Below are 18,843 nucleotides of genomic sequence, written 5' to 3'. Positions count from 1 at the left end.
CAAATTTTCAAATTTAGACAGAGCAGACAGACATGACGAGGAACCAGAGTCATCTGGTACGCACGTGTTACAGAATGTTGGTGAGAAAATTATGTCACTCACGCTATATGATTGTGGGACATGTTGGTGGGAAATCCTGCTTTTTACAACATATAACTAATTCTTAACTATGTTGCAAATTGTATCGATCTCTGCAGTTCGATGTACTTTCTGTGTCTGCTACTGGAATAACAGCCCTGTGTGCAAAACAAATGATTAATCGCCAGGTCCATACTCAGAGACAATGGACTATTAACAAACTTTGCCCACGGTCTGAATGCCTTAAGATATCCCTGCTCTGCCCGGCTACCCACAAGCTGAAGAATTAGCAACAGCAGGAAAAGGCTGTAGATTACAAACTAATAACCATTTATGGCATGGACTGAGATAATGGAGGACTAGTTAGTCACATGTAATAAATTGTGACTCGAATAAAGGTGATTGGCAGTATGTAAATGAGATTACAAACTGATTTTGCTTTTGAATCTATATACCAACCCGTGTGAGCCTTTGCTCAAGTGAGAAAGAGTACTGTCTAAAGGCTGCGGAGCCTCCGGCCTTTCTCCCAGAATTCTGATATAATAAACTGCTTCTTTACTCATCCAAAAGGACTTTGTGTGAATATTTTCACCTCTAACACAGAACTATGAAGACCAGTTAACTGATATAGACAGGGTTTCTGTAGAGGAACACAACACTTCTGATGATTTAGAACAGGCCATTTTTCCAAAAGGACAACTGCCAAAAGTTGGTAAAAAAGTGACATACTTGCCTGAAGGGTCTAGTCAATGGAAGGATGCACCTGTTATTAGTAGAGCAGGGAAGGCCACTGGAAAGTATAAACATTGGTTGAATGTACAGCATTCAGGGGAGGGAGTCAAGACAATAGATTGGGAACACAAAGTTCAAAAATGGAGGGCACAGAAACGCAGTGCCAGTTCCGATAGTACATCGGATAGTGAAGCAGGAAAAGGTCGAGAACTATTGAAAGGACATCCCACAGCAGAAGGGAAAGAACAAGTAGTAGCAGTACAGAACGAGATACCAGGCAGGAGAGGGGACGAAGTTTATCAAGGTCTCGGAACATGAGTAAGACTATGAATACTAATAGGAGTAGAAGCCCACATGCACGTGAGATTTTGGTGGCTTCCAATAAGTTAGATGAAAAAGTTATCAACGATGCCAAACAGCAAGAGTGAATTTGGAGTATACACGGAAGTACCGGATAGGGGACAAAGAGCTCTATCACACAGATGGATTTGCACGGAAAAAGTTCTTCCGGATGGAACTTCTAAGGCAAAGACCAGGCTTGTAGCGAGAGAATTTGAAGAAAACTTAGAAGATCAGGATTTAAGGGTAGATTCACCTACGGCAGCAAAGGTTATTTTAAAGATTTTCTTGGCTCTATTAGCCACAAAGGCATGGGAATACAAATCTATAGATATAAATGTTGCCTTCTTGCAGGGGCATCAGCCCCAGAGAGACATTTTTCTCCGTCCTCCTAAAGAGGCAGCTAACATAGAAGGGGCACTCTGGAAGTTGAACAACTGTGTATATGGATTAAATGATTTGTCTAGAGTCTGCTATTTTTCGGTAAGGTCAGTTTTGTTTAAGTTAGGCTGTTGCCAGTTGAAAGCAGATCCAGCAATGTTTTATTGGTGCTATAAAGGAAATCTTTCTGGCATCTTTATGATGCATGTCGATAATTTTTTGTGGGATTGGACTAGTGATTTCAAAGCTATTGTAATCTCTAGTTTGAGAAAAGAATTCAGGGTTGCATTTAAATATATTGGACTGGAAATTGGACAGACTAAGTTAGGGGCAACTTTATGTCAGTAATCTTATTTGGAAAGCATCAGCCCAATAGCAATTAGCCGTGGCTGGGTTTCACAAAAGACGCAATGGTTTGAAAGATGGAAAAAGAGCAACTGCGAAGTTTAATTGGGCAACTGAATTGGTTAAGTAGACAGACTAGACCGGGCGTGAGTTTTGATGTCTTAGAGTTGAGTACAAAAATGAATGATCCCAAAATGGAAGACATAATAAGAGCAAATAAAGCGTTGGTCAAACTAAAAATGCAGGAGTGCGTTTTTTGAGGTTCCTGGTTTTAGGTGACCTTAGGCACTTGAAACTCATAGTTTATAGTGGTGCATCCTAGGCAAATTCATGTGATGGTGTTTCAAGTGCAGGGGGTTTTATAATTTTCCTTTTGGGGAACAATGGTAAATGTTGCCCTTTTGAGTGGGAAACAAAGAAAATAAGGAGAGTGGTCAAAAGCACTTTGGCTACTGAGATGTTAAGCCTTGTAGAGGTGGTGGATAGAAATTTGACAGAAATGTTGGGATTAGGGGATTTGGGTAATATACCCATTGAATGTCACATTGACAATAAATCCCTGTGGAAAAATGTGCACTCTACAAAAAGTGTCAATGAAAAAAGGTTAAGGATGGATATCGCAAATTTGAAGCAGATGTTGGACAGGGAGGAAAACCAAAAGTGAAATGGGTTGACAATAGCTATCAATTGTCAGACTGTTTTACAAAAAGAGGGGCTAGCTCACAGAAACTTTTGGATGTTGTTAATGAAGGGCGCCTGTTTCTGTGACTTTTTTTTTCTTCCAAAATGAAAACAAAAAGAAGAGGGGGAATTACATGCGTGTTTTTGAGTTTCTTGTAATCTTGTTTTCACCTAATTGCTTTTTTTTTCTCCAAGGAAGGGGAGACTGTTAAGTGATGTGTTAAGAGACATTCCAATTAGTTGCCTCATTTATGTTCAGTATCCAATAATTTACACTGATATGTAAAGGGGCTTCAGGTGGCCTTTGGGCCAGGTGATGTGATGTTAGAGTTTCGTGCCGAGTCTGTTGAAGTAAATTACAGGTGTTTGTGGAAAAGGAGCAGAACCTTTGATTCTTTATACAACAGCAGCTAAATATATAACACATCAGACTGCTGTTCATAAACTGCAGCTCCGCCTTCAACACCATTATCCTGACAAGACTAATAACCAAACTCTGCAATCTTGGACTTGACCTCTCCCTGTGCAGCTGGATCCTTGACTTCCTGACCAACAGACCACAATCTGTCAGGATAGGTAACAGCACCTTCTCCACAATAGTACTCAACACCGGGTCCCCACAAGCATGTGTGCTCAGTCCTCTACTGTATTCCCTATACACACACGACTGTGGCAAGAGTTAACTCCAATTCGATCTTTCAGTTTACGGATGATACGACTGTGGTGGGCCATATCTCAAACAACGACGAATCAGACTACAGAAGGAAGATAGATCACTTGGTTGCATGGTGTACCGAAAACAACCTCTTTCCAAATGTCAGAAAGACCAAGGAACTGATCATCGACTTCAGGAAGCATAGCACGACCCCCTTCCCCGTCTACATCAATATCTCCGAAGTGGAGATGGTTGATAGCTTTAAGTTCCTGGGGGTCATCATCACCAACAGTCTGTCCTGGTCCACTCACGTTGATACAACAGTCAAGACAGCCCAACAATGTCTCTACTTCCTACGGAAGCTAAAGAAATTCGGCATGTCTGCATCGACTCTCACAAACTTCTACAGATGTGCCATGGAGAGCATCATATCCGGCTGCATCACAGCTTAGTATGGCAACTGCTCGGCCCAAGATCGCAAGAAACCGCAGAGTGTGGTGAACTCAGCCCAACACATCACACAAACTTGCCACCCTCACATTGATTCTGTCTACATCTCCCGCTGTCTCAGGAAGGCAGACAACATTGTCAGAGACCCCTCACACCCAGGCTTTGCCCTCTTCGTAATGTCTACGAGAACAAGGGAAGAAAACACATGGTACACCACCACCTGGAAGCCACACACCATCCTGACTTGGAAATATATCGCCCTTCCTTCACTGCCACTGGGTCCAAATCTTGGAATTCACTCCCTAACAGCATCCTGGGTATACCTACAGAACAGGGACTACAATGGTTCAAGAAGGCAGCTCACCACCACCTTCTCGCTGAGTATTAAGGATGGGCAATGAATGCTGGCCAAGCCAGCGAAGCCTGCATCCCTTGAATGACAAAAAACATTTGGGAGCATAAAGTTACACAGAAGACTTTGATTGTTTACGTGAGTGGATGAAACCCCGCTGGAAGGCACTCATTTAATGACACTCCAAGAGGGCTCAGAGTTGCATAGTGCAGAAAAGGCTGGAAATGTCAGTCCTGTGTAGGTTTCGACACCTCCCAGACAGGAAAGTGGGACACTGAGTTGGGCAGTTTCAGCAAACAAACAATATCAGGAAGTTTATCAACACAGTTGGAATGTAGAACAACAGTGCTTATTAAACAAAAGGTACTGGATCGTTAAGAAGATTATTACAGGTTTCTGTTGCGGAATTGTCGCCTGAATAAGTCACATTATTGTTGGGAAAAGTTGCATACTGCCCATCTGCACAGCCTGCCAATGACAGGTGTTACAGCTCCTTTCAAACCACTTTCAACATCCCAGTACTGAGTGCAGAGCTGTAATTGCTGTAATAACCCAAGAGGATAATTGCAAGAAATGTTTTAGCACTGTGACACATAATAATTGATCTATAACAGAGACATACTCCCTTCAAAAAATTGTCATTACAATTGTCAGTTGTGAGATTCATAAAGTGTGTGTGAGACCCAGGGGACAGGACCCAGTGTACAATTATGCCATATGCCAGGTTCTTGAAAAAAGGAAGAGGGAAAATGAGCTGCTTCAAGAATAATGTCTGCAAAAGTACATCTGTGTCTTTGTTTGGCTGAGCTGACAGCTATTTTAAGATGTGGTGGAATGGCTCCACATTACAGTGTTAGAAAATGTGACAGGCAGAAATTATGGATCCTTGCAGTCAGAAATTCAAACGTAAATTGATCCTTAAAGTTGATTCTGTTCAAGTGGAAATCTGTAACTCCTTAGGAACTATGTCCTGTGCACCATGTAGTTATTGTGAATGTAGTGCTTTCCTCGTGTGAACACTGATTGCTTCAACATTGTGAATGGCCACAACAATAGCACAGGTTGCCCTGTGTTGTATCCCTTGTCTGTGCTCAATCTGATCTCAGCTGGAGCAGCAGTGGCACATTATAACTTTTATACTATGTGCTGATTTCCAATTCCAAAAGCAGAGAACTCATGTTACCATCTGCCATTCACAAGTAAACGTGCCAGAATTCAATAAGACCAGGAGATCTGAGTCTTCTCTGCAGCTGATCCTAACAAATCTGACAGCTCCAGCTTCCTGTTGCAGAAGACTGTGCAAGACTTGTGAATGAAGCAACTTATCATTAGCCGCTTATTGCCAAGAAATCTTGATTCACTAACATATCATGAAGCGTGAAAGTATGTTGATGTAGGTTGAGCATAGGTTTCGGATTCTCTGCATCAATAGTTAAGTAACTTTCCAAAACACAAATAATGTACGTTTAACGGCACCTACAAATATGTAGCAATTCTGAAAGAGGCAAGCCTGCTGTGTGTCATCAGGTGGCACAAACCAAATGAAGCAGGTTTATTTGCGAACAGTGGTTGTCTATGATAAAAGTGGAGAAGAGTTAACTATCTGGTGATGGTGCCAATAAACCAGACCAACTTCCTACAGAAAGTTTCACTTCCCTCCATCACTGGATAAATATTTTCTCCCAAATTACTTTCACACTCGTAGACTCCCAACTACCTCCCTTCTCATTCTCCATTTGCCATAATACCTCTGTTTACATTGATTTTCTTCATCATTCCCTCACCTTCAGTGCCCTCATACTCAGTAAAATATTCCCACATCCTTGTTTCACCAAGCAGCCTCCACCTTCACTGCCTCAAGTCCAAAAGGTGCAGACTCGAATGCACCTGACTCAAAATAGCTTAACCATCCATTACCACCTCTGGCCAGGCCTCACATTTCCTCAACTAAATCTGCTTTCTGCTATCGTCAGTCTAGGAAGCCATGCTAAGATGGGGCTCCATTTCTCTATTACCAATGTAAGGAGCTCATGAATTTTCTCTTCCCCAAGTTAAAATCCATTTATTAATAGGGTGGTCACTGCCAGAAGCCACTAATACCGAACAGCATGTGATGCGCAACATGTGAAGGCGTCACGTAGAGGGATAATGTTATTGTTTACAGTGTGTCGTCATCACATTCGGAGATCCAGTGAAGTTCCAATGAGGGTGGAGAAAAAATATGAGACTGTTGCAGACAGGGAAAGGAACAAGCTGAGGCTTCTGCCGCTGCTTCACTGAGGTAAAATATACCACGGCACAAAATACTGAATATGGACACATTCGGTAATGGACAGTGGCCAGACCGGCTAAAAACTAACCTGCTGACAGTTGATGTAACCTCTCTAACTCTCCAGCAAACAAAGTAACTTTTAACTTCTGCATTTCCGTTCTTAGTCCAGTGAAACGTGAATGTTTTGGCAGCCATAGTTTGACCTGGTTTGTTTCTCTGCCTCTTTGTCTTTGCCTTCGTCTGTTCTGAACTGGAAGGGAATATTTGCCAGGTGCCTTGTTGAGTTCCTGGGACAAGAGATTTCACCATACAAAGGGTGAGGGATTTGTTAATTGTGAGACAAGCCTTTGGATTATTTATCGTTTATAGCCTTTAGAGAAAGCAGACTCTTATCAGTGCCTTTTTTATTTTACCTAGATGCAACCTTTCTCTAAAGTTTGTGTGAATATACTTTCTTGCTTTGAAAAAATAAATGTTGAAAGTATCATTTCTATGAATGAATATTTAAAAAATCCTGAAATACACCATCCTTTTGTTCCTTTCCCCCACAGAGGAGTGCACTTCAGGTAATCTGCACCCACATTGCTCTCCAACGCAGTTGTGAGAGGGGTTTGAGATAAAAATGGCATTGACAGTTTGCTAATTTGGGAGGTAGTGGGACTGCAGGTTCTCTAGGCAGCAAAAGGCATATGAGTGACATATGGTTCTAAATTTGATTGTGTTACTTTGCTTGCTTACAGTTGATGGCCTGCCTCTCTGCATTCAGTCTGAATGTCTGACCCAATAGCTTTTGTCCCATGGTCACACTGTAACCTTGGGAGTCCCGAATGCTGAAGACCATAAGACAGAGGAGCAGAATTAGGCCATTCAGCCCATCATCTGCTCCGCCATTCAATCATGGCTGATATGTTTCTCATTCCCATTCTCCTGCCTACTCCCCATAACCCTTGATCCCCTTATTAATCCAAAACCTATCGATCTCTGTCTTAAAGACACTCCGTGATTTGGCCTCACTACTTCTGCGGCAAAGAGTTCCACAGATTCATCACCTTCTGGCTGACCAAATTCCTCCTTATCTCAGTTTTAAAGAAGGCCTTCAGTCTAAGGCCTTCTGGTTCATTTTTCCTACCAGTGGAAACATCCTCACCACGTTCACTCTATCTAAGCCTGTCAGTATCCTGTAAGGTTCAATAAGGTCCCCCGTCATCCTTCTAAACTCCGATGAGTACAGACCCAGAATCCTCAACCCCTCCTCATATGACAATATCTTCGTTCCAGGGATCATTCTTGTGCACCTCCTCTGAACTAGCACATTGAGCAACAAGGCCTTCCTCAGATATGGAGCCAAAAACTGCTCACAATACTCCAAATTGGGTCTGACCAGAGCCTTTTACAACCTCAGAAGTACATCCCTGCTCTTGTATTCTATCCTCAACATGAATGAATGAATGAAATGAAATTAAAATGAAAATCGCTTATTGTCACAAGTAGGCTTCAAATGAAGTTACTGTGAAAAGCCCCTAGTCGCCACATTCCAGTGCCTATTCGGGGAGGCTGATACGGGAATTGAACCGTGCTGCTGGCCTGCCTTGGTCTGCTTTAAAAGCCAGCTATTTTGCCCAGTGTGCTAAACTAGCCCCTGCCAACATTGCATTTGCCTTCCTAATTGCCAACTAAACTTGCTTATTAACCTGAAGAGATTCTTAAACTAGGACTCCGAAGTCCCTTTGTGCTTCTGATTTCCGAAGCATTTCCCCATTTAGAAAATAGTCCATGCCTCCATTCTTCTGACCAAAGTGCATAACCTCACACTTTTCCACATTATATTCCATCTGCTACTTCTTTGCCCACTTTCCTAGCCTGTCCAAGTCCTTCTGAAGCCCCCATGCTTCCTCAATACTACCTGTCCCTCTGCATAGCTTTGTATCATCTGCAAACTTAGCAATAGTGCCCTCATTTCCTTCTTCCAGATCATTAATGTATGTGGTGAAAAGTTGTGGTCCCAGCACAGACCTGATGCACACCGCTAGTCCCTTTTATCCCCACTCTCTGCCTCCTGCCAGTCAGCCAATCCTCTATCCATGCCAGTATCTTACCCTTAACATCATGGGCACTTAACTTATTTAACAGCCTCCTACATAGCACCTTGTTAAGGCATTCTGGGAATCTAAATAAATCACCTCCTCTGGTTCTCCTTTGTCAAAGAATTCTAACAGATTTGTCAGGCATGACCTCCCCTTGACGAAGCCGTGCTGACTCATGATTTTATCATGCACTTCCAAGTACTCAGCGATCTTATCTTTAATAATGGACTCTAAAATCTTACCAATGACCAAAGTCAGGCTAACTGGCCTATAATTTCCAGTCTCTTGCCTCCCTCTCTTCTTAAACAGCGGTATTACATTAGCCACTTTCCAGTCCTCCAGTGACTCCTGAAAGATCACCACCTATGCCTCAGTATCTCCTTTAGAACCCTGGGGTAGTCCATCGAGTCCAGATGGTTTATTCACCTTCAGACCTTTCAGTTTCCCAAAACCTTCTCCTTAATGATGACCCCTACACTCATCTCTGCCCCCTGATTCGCCAGGAGTTCTGGTATGCCACTGGTGTCTTCCACCGTGAAGACTGATGTAAAGTAACTATTCAGTTCCTCTGCCAGTTCTTTGTTTCCTATTACTACTTCTCCAACTTCATTTTCCAGTGATCCAATGTCTACTTCCTTATTACCTTTTATATATTGAAAAGAACTGTTACTCTCTTCTTTTATATTGCTAGCCACCTTACACTCATATTTCATCTTCTCCCCCTTATTGTTTTTTAGTTGTCCTCTGCTCGCTTTTAAAGACTTCCCAATCCTCTGGCTTCCCACTAATCTCCACCACCTTGTATGCTTTTTCTTTAACTTTTATGCTGTCCTTGACTTCCCTTGTCAGCCATAAATGCCTTACCCTCCCTTTAGCATGTTTCCTCCTCCTTGGGATGAATTTCTGTTGTGCCTCCCAAATAACCCCCAAAAACTCCATTGCTGTTCCATTGTCTTCCATGCTAGGCTCCCCTTCCAATCCACTCTGGCCAGCTCCTCCCTCATGTCTTTGAAGTTACCCTTATTTAGTTATAATACCATTACATCTGATTCCAGCTTATCCCTCTCAAACTGCAGGGTAAATTCTATCATTTTGTGGTCACTGCTCCCTAACGGTTCCTTCCCCTTAAGTTCCCTAACCAGGTTTGTCTCATTACACATCACCAAATCCAGAATTGCCTGTTCCCAAGTGGGCTCTACCACAAGCTGCTCTAAAAAACCATCTCTCAGACATTCTACAAATTCCTTTCCTTGGGATCCACTACCAACCTGATTTTCCTAGTCCACCTGCATATTGAAGTCCCCCATGATTATTGTAATGTTGCCTTTTTTACATGCCTTTTCTATCTCCTGATTTATTTTCTGCCCCACATCCTGACTACTGCTATGGGGCCTGTACATAACTCCCATCAGGATCTTTTTTTCCTTTGTGATTTCTCAACTCTATCTACGCAGATCCTATATCACTTCTTGCTATCGATTTAATTTCATTCTTTACTAACAATGCAACCCCATCCCCTTTGTCCATCTGCCTGTCCTTTCGCTAGGACACGTATCCTTGGATATTTAGATCCCAGCCCTGATCCCCTTGCAGCCATGTCTCTGTGATGCCCACAACATTGTACCGGCCAATTTCAATGTGCCCAACAAGCTCATTAACCTTGTTTCGTATACTACGTGCATTTACGTACAACATTGACCACCTGAACTGACCACCTCCCTTCTCATACTTGTCACCTTTTTTTTCTCTGCCTAAAGTTAGATTTCTGCCACCTTCTATCCTCTCTGTTCTATTACCTGTTCTGAAAATTTTACTAACCTCTCCTGAGCCCTCGGTTCCTTTAATTAGTTTGAAGTCCTCGTCATTAACCTTCACTTCTGCCTTCTCCTTTAACTTGGATTTTCTAATTCACCATAATGCAACTGTCCTTCTCGGCCTCATCTCCATACTACCTCTTGATGGTATCATTCCCAGACATGGTTAGTGATCAAAACTGTTACCTTGGCTGAATTATTGCTGCTCACAGTCATGTTTGTTTTCAAACCCCTTTTCCAATAACCTTTCTCGAGTTACTGACATTTCTGCCACGTGAAACAGTTTATCTTTATTTACTCTAGCAAAACCATTCGACATTTTGAACACTTCTTTCAGCTCGCCACTTAACCTTCTCGACTCCAAGGAGAACAATCCCAGCTTCCCTGGTCTTTCCGGATAACATTCCTCATCCCTGATAAATTGCTTCTGCATTTCTCCTTAATTGCGCTGCCCTCAATTGAAAGAAATATGCCAGATGAGTCCAAGGAAGATTTTTACCTGATAATAACGTCCTTGCTTTTGTACTCTGTAACTCTACAAGGCAAAGGATCCAATGTGCATATTTTTAAAAACATAATTCCCAACTTGTCCTGCCAATTCCAACAATACATCATCTGGTCTCTCTGTATCCAAACCACTTCAAAAATTGTACCCTTTTGTTCATAACGCCTTTCCACATACTTCCTATCATAATGCACCATTTCACATCTTTGAAATAAATTTCATCTCTCATGTGTCTGCCATTTCACCAGTCTGTCCTCCTGAAGTCTGTTGCTATCCATTTACTGTTAATAGCACTGTTTAATGCATTACCGTTAGTCACCATATTAGGTGCAGTATTTCTATAGATTTATTTGGCTCTCGTACCATAACTGTTCATTCACACACCACAACCCGTTGGTGCCATCGCTCAACTAATACCACCAAAATGGATTACTTAACCATCTTATTAGGATTTTGTTTTTAGATGATTTTCAGCCAAGTGAAGGAGGAAAGCAGAAGTCATTTTCTCAGTTTTCAATTTATGCACAAATTGAAATATTACAAATGTATTCTTGTTCACCCTTCAAGACAAAGCTGACCATGTTGACCATCTGGAGTGTTTGGTCAGGTTTTGCTGGGTGTGTAGTGCGAAGGCCAACCTGTGCCTGAAGGGTTCTGCTGCAAATAGGACAGGATACCACAGACAATACCTTTTGGATGAGTTGCTGTCTCAGGACATCGTCTTCTTGCATTTTCTCTCTGCCTCTGATATTTGTTTGTTTTTTAAACTGGCTGCACCATTTTGTATCTGCTTGCATCAGGTGCAGCAATCCTGGACAAGTATCCCCAAGAGTCAAAGTCAATATCAAAATTCCTAAACTAGGCTTGTGTCCTTCCTTTAACTGCCACGAGAACACATCCCAGACTAAAACTCTCCAAGAAGGTTTGTTTTGGTAAGCGAGCATTAGGCAATCTGGCTACATGACCAGTCCAACTCAGTTGTGACTGTCTGAATATGGTGCGGATGCTTGGTATTCCAATTCGGGGAACACCTCAGTATCTGATATTCTTAACGTTTCATCTTCAGAGGCTTATGAAGGTAACTCAAGTGAAAGTGGTTGAGCTCCTTGGCAAGGCACTGGTACACAGTCCAAGTGTCACCCTGTGTAGAGCAGACTGGGCAGGACAATTGCTCTTGAAATTTCAGTTTGGGAGGCAGATTTACTCCTCTTCATTTCCAGACTGATGTTCGAAGTTGCTGAAGGCGAAACTTGTTTTGGAAATTCTTGCACGTGTCCTGTCATCAATATAGACAGCTCAACAGAATGTGTGCTGCCGAACTTATCCATTGGTGACAGGTTCTGATCATGGACTGAAGCCTCAAAGATAGGGTTTTCCAGGAGCAGGCTGGTACATGACTTCAATTTTCTTTGTGCTGATTTGAAGTACAACATTGTCCCATGCATTGAAGAACAAGTCAATGCCACACGTCGTATTGCCAGGAAGCTGCTCAGTCTGAGACTCCTCCAGGCGAAGACCAGGACATCCAAGGACATATTTCACAGTTTCCTGTTTGACAGTGACTATGTTTGACAAACATTGGTTGCCTGTTCAGTGCTGGATATGCAATGTACCACAAATGTATAACTCCTACTCTGCACCCACCACCTGTGTTAATAAGTATCCTTTTATACTTCTTGAACCCATAAACAATTGAATTGTCCATTTGAAAGTGCATTACTAACCTACTTTGACAAAATAAAACCTTTAAAGGAAACTTTTGAACTTAAATTAAAATTAATTTCCAGCATTGATGATACATCCCAGTGCCCATGCAGTGATGCGCCTGAAGATGGTTGGGCCTAGGGCACTATCCTGTGGGTTCCTGCAATCCACGAGTCGCAGACGGCAACACAAATAATTATCCAATGAGTGCCTACCCCCCTACCCCCCGGTAGACTTGTAACCTTAATTTTTAACCATAATTTATGCAACTAACACTTGTTGCACACGTATTGGCCGCTCAATTTTCCATGTAACACTATCTGCCCTTCAAATATACTGTATTCATTGGTTGTGAAGAACTTTGAGATGTCCCGAAGACATAAAAAGATGCAAAATAAATGCAAGTTTTTCTAAATATGAAGACTAATTTATAAAAGTACTACTGCAACAATCTGCATTTATAAGATGACTTTAATGCAATAAAGGAGGAGTGTGAGTAAACAAATTGTAACACTGAGCCACATAAGAAAAAATGATTACACAGGTAGGCTTTAAGGCATGACTTTAAAGAAGAAAGATTTAGCGTGGGGATTTGAGCTCTTGGAGCACAGGCAGCTGAGAGCACAGCCATTAAATCAGTGACACACAAGGCCAAAATTGCAGACATCAGGAGATCTACCAGGTTGGAGAAGGTTACACAGTTTAGAATGGGCGAGGCCATGGAAGTATTTGAAAACAAGGAGGCAAATCATCTCAGCCCCAGGGTGTAATTGTGCATGGTCAAATGTGGGGGTGTTTGCTGATAATTGCACAGGGTTCAGTACCAATCACAGTTCTTCAGCTAACGAAGCAGTCTGCCCACACACTGCAAGATCTGGACAATAATTCAGCATGGGCTGAAAGCAGTTAGTGGCAGCCAAGTATCAGACAATGGCCATCTCTAACATGAGAGGTTTAACTACCTCCCCTTGACATTCACCAGCATTGCCGTTACTGGATTCCACGCTTTCAACATTCAGGGGTCACCATTGACCAGAATCTCGAGATTGGTGCAGCTATATAAATTCTGTAGCTACAAGAGCAAGTCAGAGGCTGGGAATTCTATGGAGAGTAACTCGCCTCTCGATTTTGCAAAGCCGCTCGTGGATTGATATGGAATACTCTGCACTTGCTCGGATTAGTGTCACTTGCTTGGATTAGTGTATCTCCAGCAACACTCAAGAAATCCGATGCTATTCAGGACAAAGCTGCCCGCCTAAGTGGCTCCCTATCTACTAACCTAAATATTCATTCCTTCCCCCCACATGAGCACAGTAACTACAGTGAGGACCATCTACAAGATGCACTGCAGCATCTTGCCAGTGCTCCTTCAACAGCAACTTCAAAGCATACTCAACCACCTCAAAGAAGAAGTGTAGTAAGCGCATGGGAACACCAACACTGCAGGTTCCGTCCAAACCACGCACCATTCTTAATTGGAAATATATCGATGTTCCTTCACTGTCGCTGGATCAAAATCCTGGAATTCCCTCCCCAACAGCACAGTGGGTGTACCTACACCTCATGGATGCAGCGTTTCAAGAAAGTGACTCACCATCATCTTCTGAAGGACAATTAGGGATGGGCAATAAATGCTGACTTAAGTAGCGATGCCCATATTCCATGTACGAATAAAAAGGACAAATCCATTTGGAGTGGCTTGCTTAACTGGTTCTTGAGCATTAGATTTGTTTGCCGAAATGTCCTGTCAACAGTGCACTTCCTGTTATTTCTTCTTCACAGTGAATCTGCAGTCTTTCATACTCTTTCAGCCTTCCTCCTCCTTTACTGACTGACCTGGGTTTCAATGTTATCCCCCGCTCAACCAATTGGACCCCAAGATTGCTGGTCTCCAGCCTACAACGGTTGGATTTCCCACCCAGCTTCCAGAAGGATCGTTAATTTGTCAAGCTGCCGAATGGAAAAAGAAGGGACAAAATAAAAATGGAATCCTGAAGAAAGAACTTTGGCAGAACCTCCATTTCCTGAGCCTCGCTGTGTGCCTCACGAGGTTTCAATACCTTCCCTGCTGTTAATAGTAGCCCAGTCTACTGAACAAGACCTACCATTCGTGTAGCTGATGGCCTGGTGGAGCTGTACATATCCACCCTATACCCGTAACCCAATAATTCCCCCTTAACCTTACTTTTTTGGACACTATGGGCAATTTATCATGGCCAATCCACCTAACCCGCACATCTTTGGACTGTGGTAGGAAACCGGAGCACCCGGAGGAAACCCACGCACACACGGGGAGGACGTGCAAACTCCGCACAGACAGTGACCCAGCCGGGAACCGAACCTGGGACCCTGGAGCTGTAAAGCATTGATGCTAACCACTATGCTACCGTACTGCGCTGTAATGTTCTATGTTCTATGAATTGAAGCAGAAAAGTTTTAAAATCAATTGGAAAATCATTAGAAAACCCCAATCAAATGTGCGTCAGTTCAGTTCAGGAAAGCTGATCACAGCAAAAGAATGCTGTGCTAAAGAAAGTTGTCATATATAAAAATTAAATGTTCAATAAATCTTTAAGCCTATCGCCAATATCAGGTACGGAGGTGGTAAAATTTGTTGCATACTGTGACTGTGGAACCTCTGAACCAGTGTAATCCTGGGTTAGGTTTGGAAAATTCAGCTCTAATGCTCCATCTAATGGCAGAAATGGAGTTACTGTCAGACTGGCACCATGCCAGCTTATAGCTGCTAACTTAAGAATAGAAAATCTTGTTGAGGTGCTATCTGGAAGCATCACAGGAGATGGTGATGGCCAAAAATGAAGTACTTGACATCCTACTGACTATGTGTCTTCCTTTTAGGGGCTGGTTTAGCACAGTGGGCTAAATAGCTGGCTTGTAATACAGAACAAGGCAGCAGCGCGGGTTCAGTTCCCATACCGCCCTCCCCGAACAGGCGCCGGAATGTGGCGACTAGGGGCTTTTCACAGTAACTTCATTGAAGCCTACTTGTGACTATAAGCGATTATTATTATTACTTACCAATCTTATAGCACTCACAAATACACATCTAACCTTTATTATTAGTCTTACAAGTAGGCTTACATTATCACTGCGATGAAGTCACTGTGAAAATCCCTTAGTCGCCACATTCCGGCGCCTAACCAGGCACACGGAGGGAGAATTCAGAATGTCCAATTCACCGACCAGCACGTCTTTCAGGACTTGTGGGAGGAAACCGGAGTACCTGGAGGAAACCCACGCAGGCACACGGAGAGCATGCAGACTCCGCACAGACAGGGACCCAAGCTGGGAATCGAACCCGGGTCCCTGGCGCTATGTAGCAACAGTCCTAACCACTGTGCTATTGTGCCGCCCTCAAGTATACATGAATAAGTATTCATGCAGCTTCTTTCACCTAAGTTCCCTTTTCCACCGTACATACAGCCTTTGAACTGGATAATTCCAGAAGCTAAACAAATCTTCAATTGTTTCTTCAGGAAATGGAAGATCCACGGAAGCTGATTCCAGAGCTCTGCAAGCAGTTCTATCATTTAGGCTGGGTCACTGGGACTGGTGGAGGCATCAGCCTCAAGTATGGGTGAGTTTGAAGGAAGAGAATGTACAGAGAAACTCTGAAAGTTTTTGTACAAATCTTGCTGTGCACATCATTGAAAGGCAGTTCATGAAAAGTATTCCTCCTCATGACAGATTCCATGAGATCGAGGATTTTAGTTCTTCACTTGTGTTTCATTACTATTGCAGAAGAATGCTAATAATTCTTCACACTGAAACATTTCTGTATTATATATTTTCAAATTAATTTTAGGTCAGCTATTATGAATGTAACCTGGTTTCTGTTAACATCTGCTTGAAAAGACAAATTTTGCTTGTTTCCAAATGGAAAGGGAGACAAATATAAAATTTATTTTGAGCAGTAGCTGTCAGCTTCCTGGGAAGACAGCCTGCCTCTAAATATGTCATAGGCAACTTTGCTTTGACTAGGTTTTAGTTGGCAATAATTGCCAGCATTTGTGTCATCACAGACACAAGTTCCAAAGGCTTTGTTGCTGTCTTGACCAAATGCCTTTGGTTTGTGGGAATCCTCCATGCAAACCACATTACTAACCCAGCCAAGCTGAGCTCTGATAAACATGCTATCGATGCCAGGTATGGAGCACTTTGCAGGAACCTTAATGTTGGGAATTTTGTCCTGCCACCTGATGTTGTAAATATATCTCAAAAATGGGATGTTTTTCATTCTTTAATGTGATGGACTGTCCAAGCCTATCTTCTATTTACTTTACTCCCCTGTTTTTTGTTTTGAGAAGTGGTCAGCTTCATTAGATTCCTATGCGGGACATTTAGGTTTTCATACCTCATTCCGTTGCTTTACGATTGTTTCTTTTCATTTTCTTACTCATTTTGACTCCATTATCTGTCTTCTTTAAGGAGTTCACCTTCTTTCTCGCTCCGGATATCTTTACCGAGGCTTCGGGACGACCTGTGAGGGGGCTTTGAGTTTATTGCTCATCATTCCTTCTGCAAAATACTTTAGAACATATGCATAACTATAACAACGACCGCGGAAATTATTCACAAATACTACAGGGAGCTCACACCGGTGTTTATCCTTTCACGAACCTCGAAGTATTTTTTTTAAATTTTAATCTCTAAGGCACCTTTTTCTTCCCATACAGCTATCATTAATTTATTAATTATGATAACTCTCCTCGCATGAGTCACTGGCCAGTAATTAAGGCTACCAAGCCGCAGACCCTCCTTTCAGCTGGGGTCGCGTTATGGCTCTCTCCCTTTCAGCTGAGACAGTCCTGTTTAGAGATTCGTTTCGGGGTTCACTTCCCATTAAATTAGGGAAACTGCAATGACTACGCCAATTTGTCATTGAAATCATAATAAAGACAAATTCCTCAAGGTTCGATTTAAGGAAATTTATTTACACAAATATATTTGCGGAGAGAGAGTGTTCTAGCTGCAAAGCCAGGACACCACACTCTGAGATTCGACTGTTTTTATGATCTGAAGTAAACAGGCATGTTTATTTTAAATAGACCTTGGAAAGTACGTACGATGAAATATGTAACGTATGTTCTTGCCCTTGGCTTTGTTATCTTTCGGAGGACAAATGTTTTCACAATATGGCTGAAACCAGAATATTTCAGCAGTATTTCATTTATGTTAATTTCCCTTCCACACCCATAAAGGAGTGATGTGAGAACCACTGCCTGGCAGACTGTTCTGAGACCAATTCTATGCTCTTTCCAAAGTCTCTGGATGACCCTGACAAACACTTTTGCCAGGAGATGGTTAATTTAGTCATCCACTGCAGCATCATTGAAGAGAATGTTCCCAAGATAGCAAAACCTCTGTATTGAATGGAGGGGTATGTTGTTGATGGTGACTGTGGGGTCTTGGAGTACATGGCCAGGGGTGTGTTGATGTAAGATCTCTGCCAACTTCAGACCTCAGGCCAAGGCATTCTGAGGGTTCAGGCAAAGCAATCAACAAGCAGTTGAATGTCCTCCAGAGTATGTGCCACAAGAGCATAGTTAGCCTCACTTTGTCGACCTCACCTGTTAATCTTTCTTGAAAAATACTTCTCTTGCCCCCCCCCCTCGAAAAAAATCAATCAGTGAATTTAATTGCAAATATTTCTTTTCAACAGACATAAATGCAGCATAATGCCATCAAAGATGTAATTTGACCTAAATCACCTAATCTTTCACATATGGTGAGCCTGATTAATCTCTATCTTCTGTTCAGGCTAATTAATTTGTACTTGTGCCCTCGAGTCCCTTGCTTATTTTCAGTCTTATCATTTCAATTATTCTCATGACTTGAAAAAGACGCAGATGAGACGTTCTGAAAAATGTTCTGAAAATCTGTTGCTTGGAAGTTGTCAGACCTGCTGACGGGTTGAATCTTCTTGAAATCTTTTTGTTGACTTCCGGTGGTGGCCATGGAGTGAATCATGGCACCCTTGTCATCTCCCGCTCGAGGTGGTTTTTTCAGACCTTTTTCCCGCTTGTAGGGTTGATGTTTTGCTGAAAAATGGTGCAAACATGACGAGAGAAAGCTAAACTCCACTGGTGTGGATGGATCCATGGACAGAGGTGGGGCGAAAAGAAAGGAACAGTTGGAGCAAGAGAATCTTCGCGGATCACAGGTCAAGATGGCTGAAGGCAAACCGCCTGTCCTGCCCGCCCAATGGTCGACGGAGCAACTGGTGGACTTCTTGAACAAGATGTTCAGCCAGCAGAGGAGGAAAGCCCAGGAGGACCTAGCCAAGACAGTGGAACCATTAAAAGCGGGAACTGACCGCATGGGGCCAGGGTATTCGGAACGTGGAGGAGACAGTGGGGGAGCAAGAAGAGCAGATTGCCTTGTTGGCAGCCAAAATTGGTGTGATGCGGGAGACTCAGAAGCGGTTAAA

At 42.6% G+C, this 18,843-nt stretch overlaps 1 protein-coding gene across 1 annotated transcript in view; it reads left to right on the top strand.

Annotated features, from left to right (window-relative positions):
- The window catches only part of LOC119971604 (APAF1 interacting protein), a 65,563-nt gene that overhangs the window by 15,146 nt on the left and 31,574 nt on the right, over nucleotides 1-18,843 (top strand). The window contains exon 2 of the mRNA XM_038807390.1: nucleotides 15,890-15,990. Coding sequence (XP_038663318.1) covers nucleotides 15,890-15,990 — 101 coding nt within the window. The remainder of the gene's footprint in view (nucleotides 1-15,889; nucleotides 15,991-18,843) is intronic.

Source organism: Scyliorhinus canicula, chromosome 9 (assembly GCF_902713615.1).
Source record: "Scyliorhinus canicula chromosome 9, sScyCan1.1, whole genome shotgun sequence".
NCBI lineage: Eukaryota > Metazoa > Chordata > Chondrichthyes > Carcharhiniformes > Scyliorhinidae > Scyliorhinus > Scyliorhinus canicula.
This window is presented reverse-complemented; position numbering and strand designations above follow the sequence as displayed.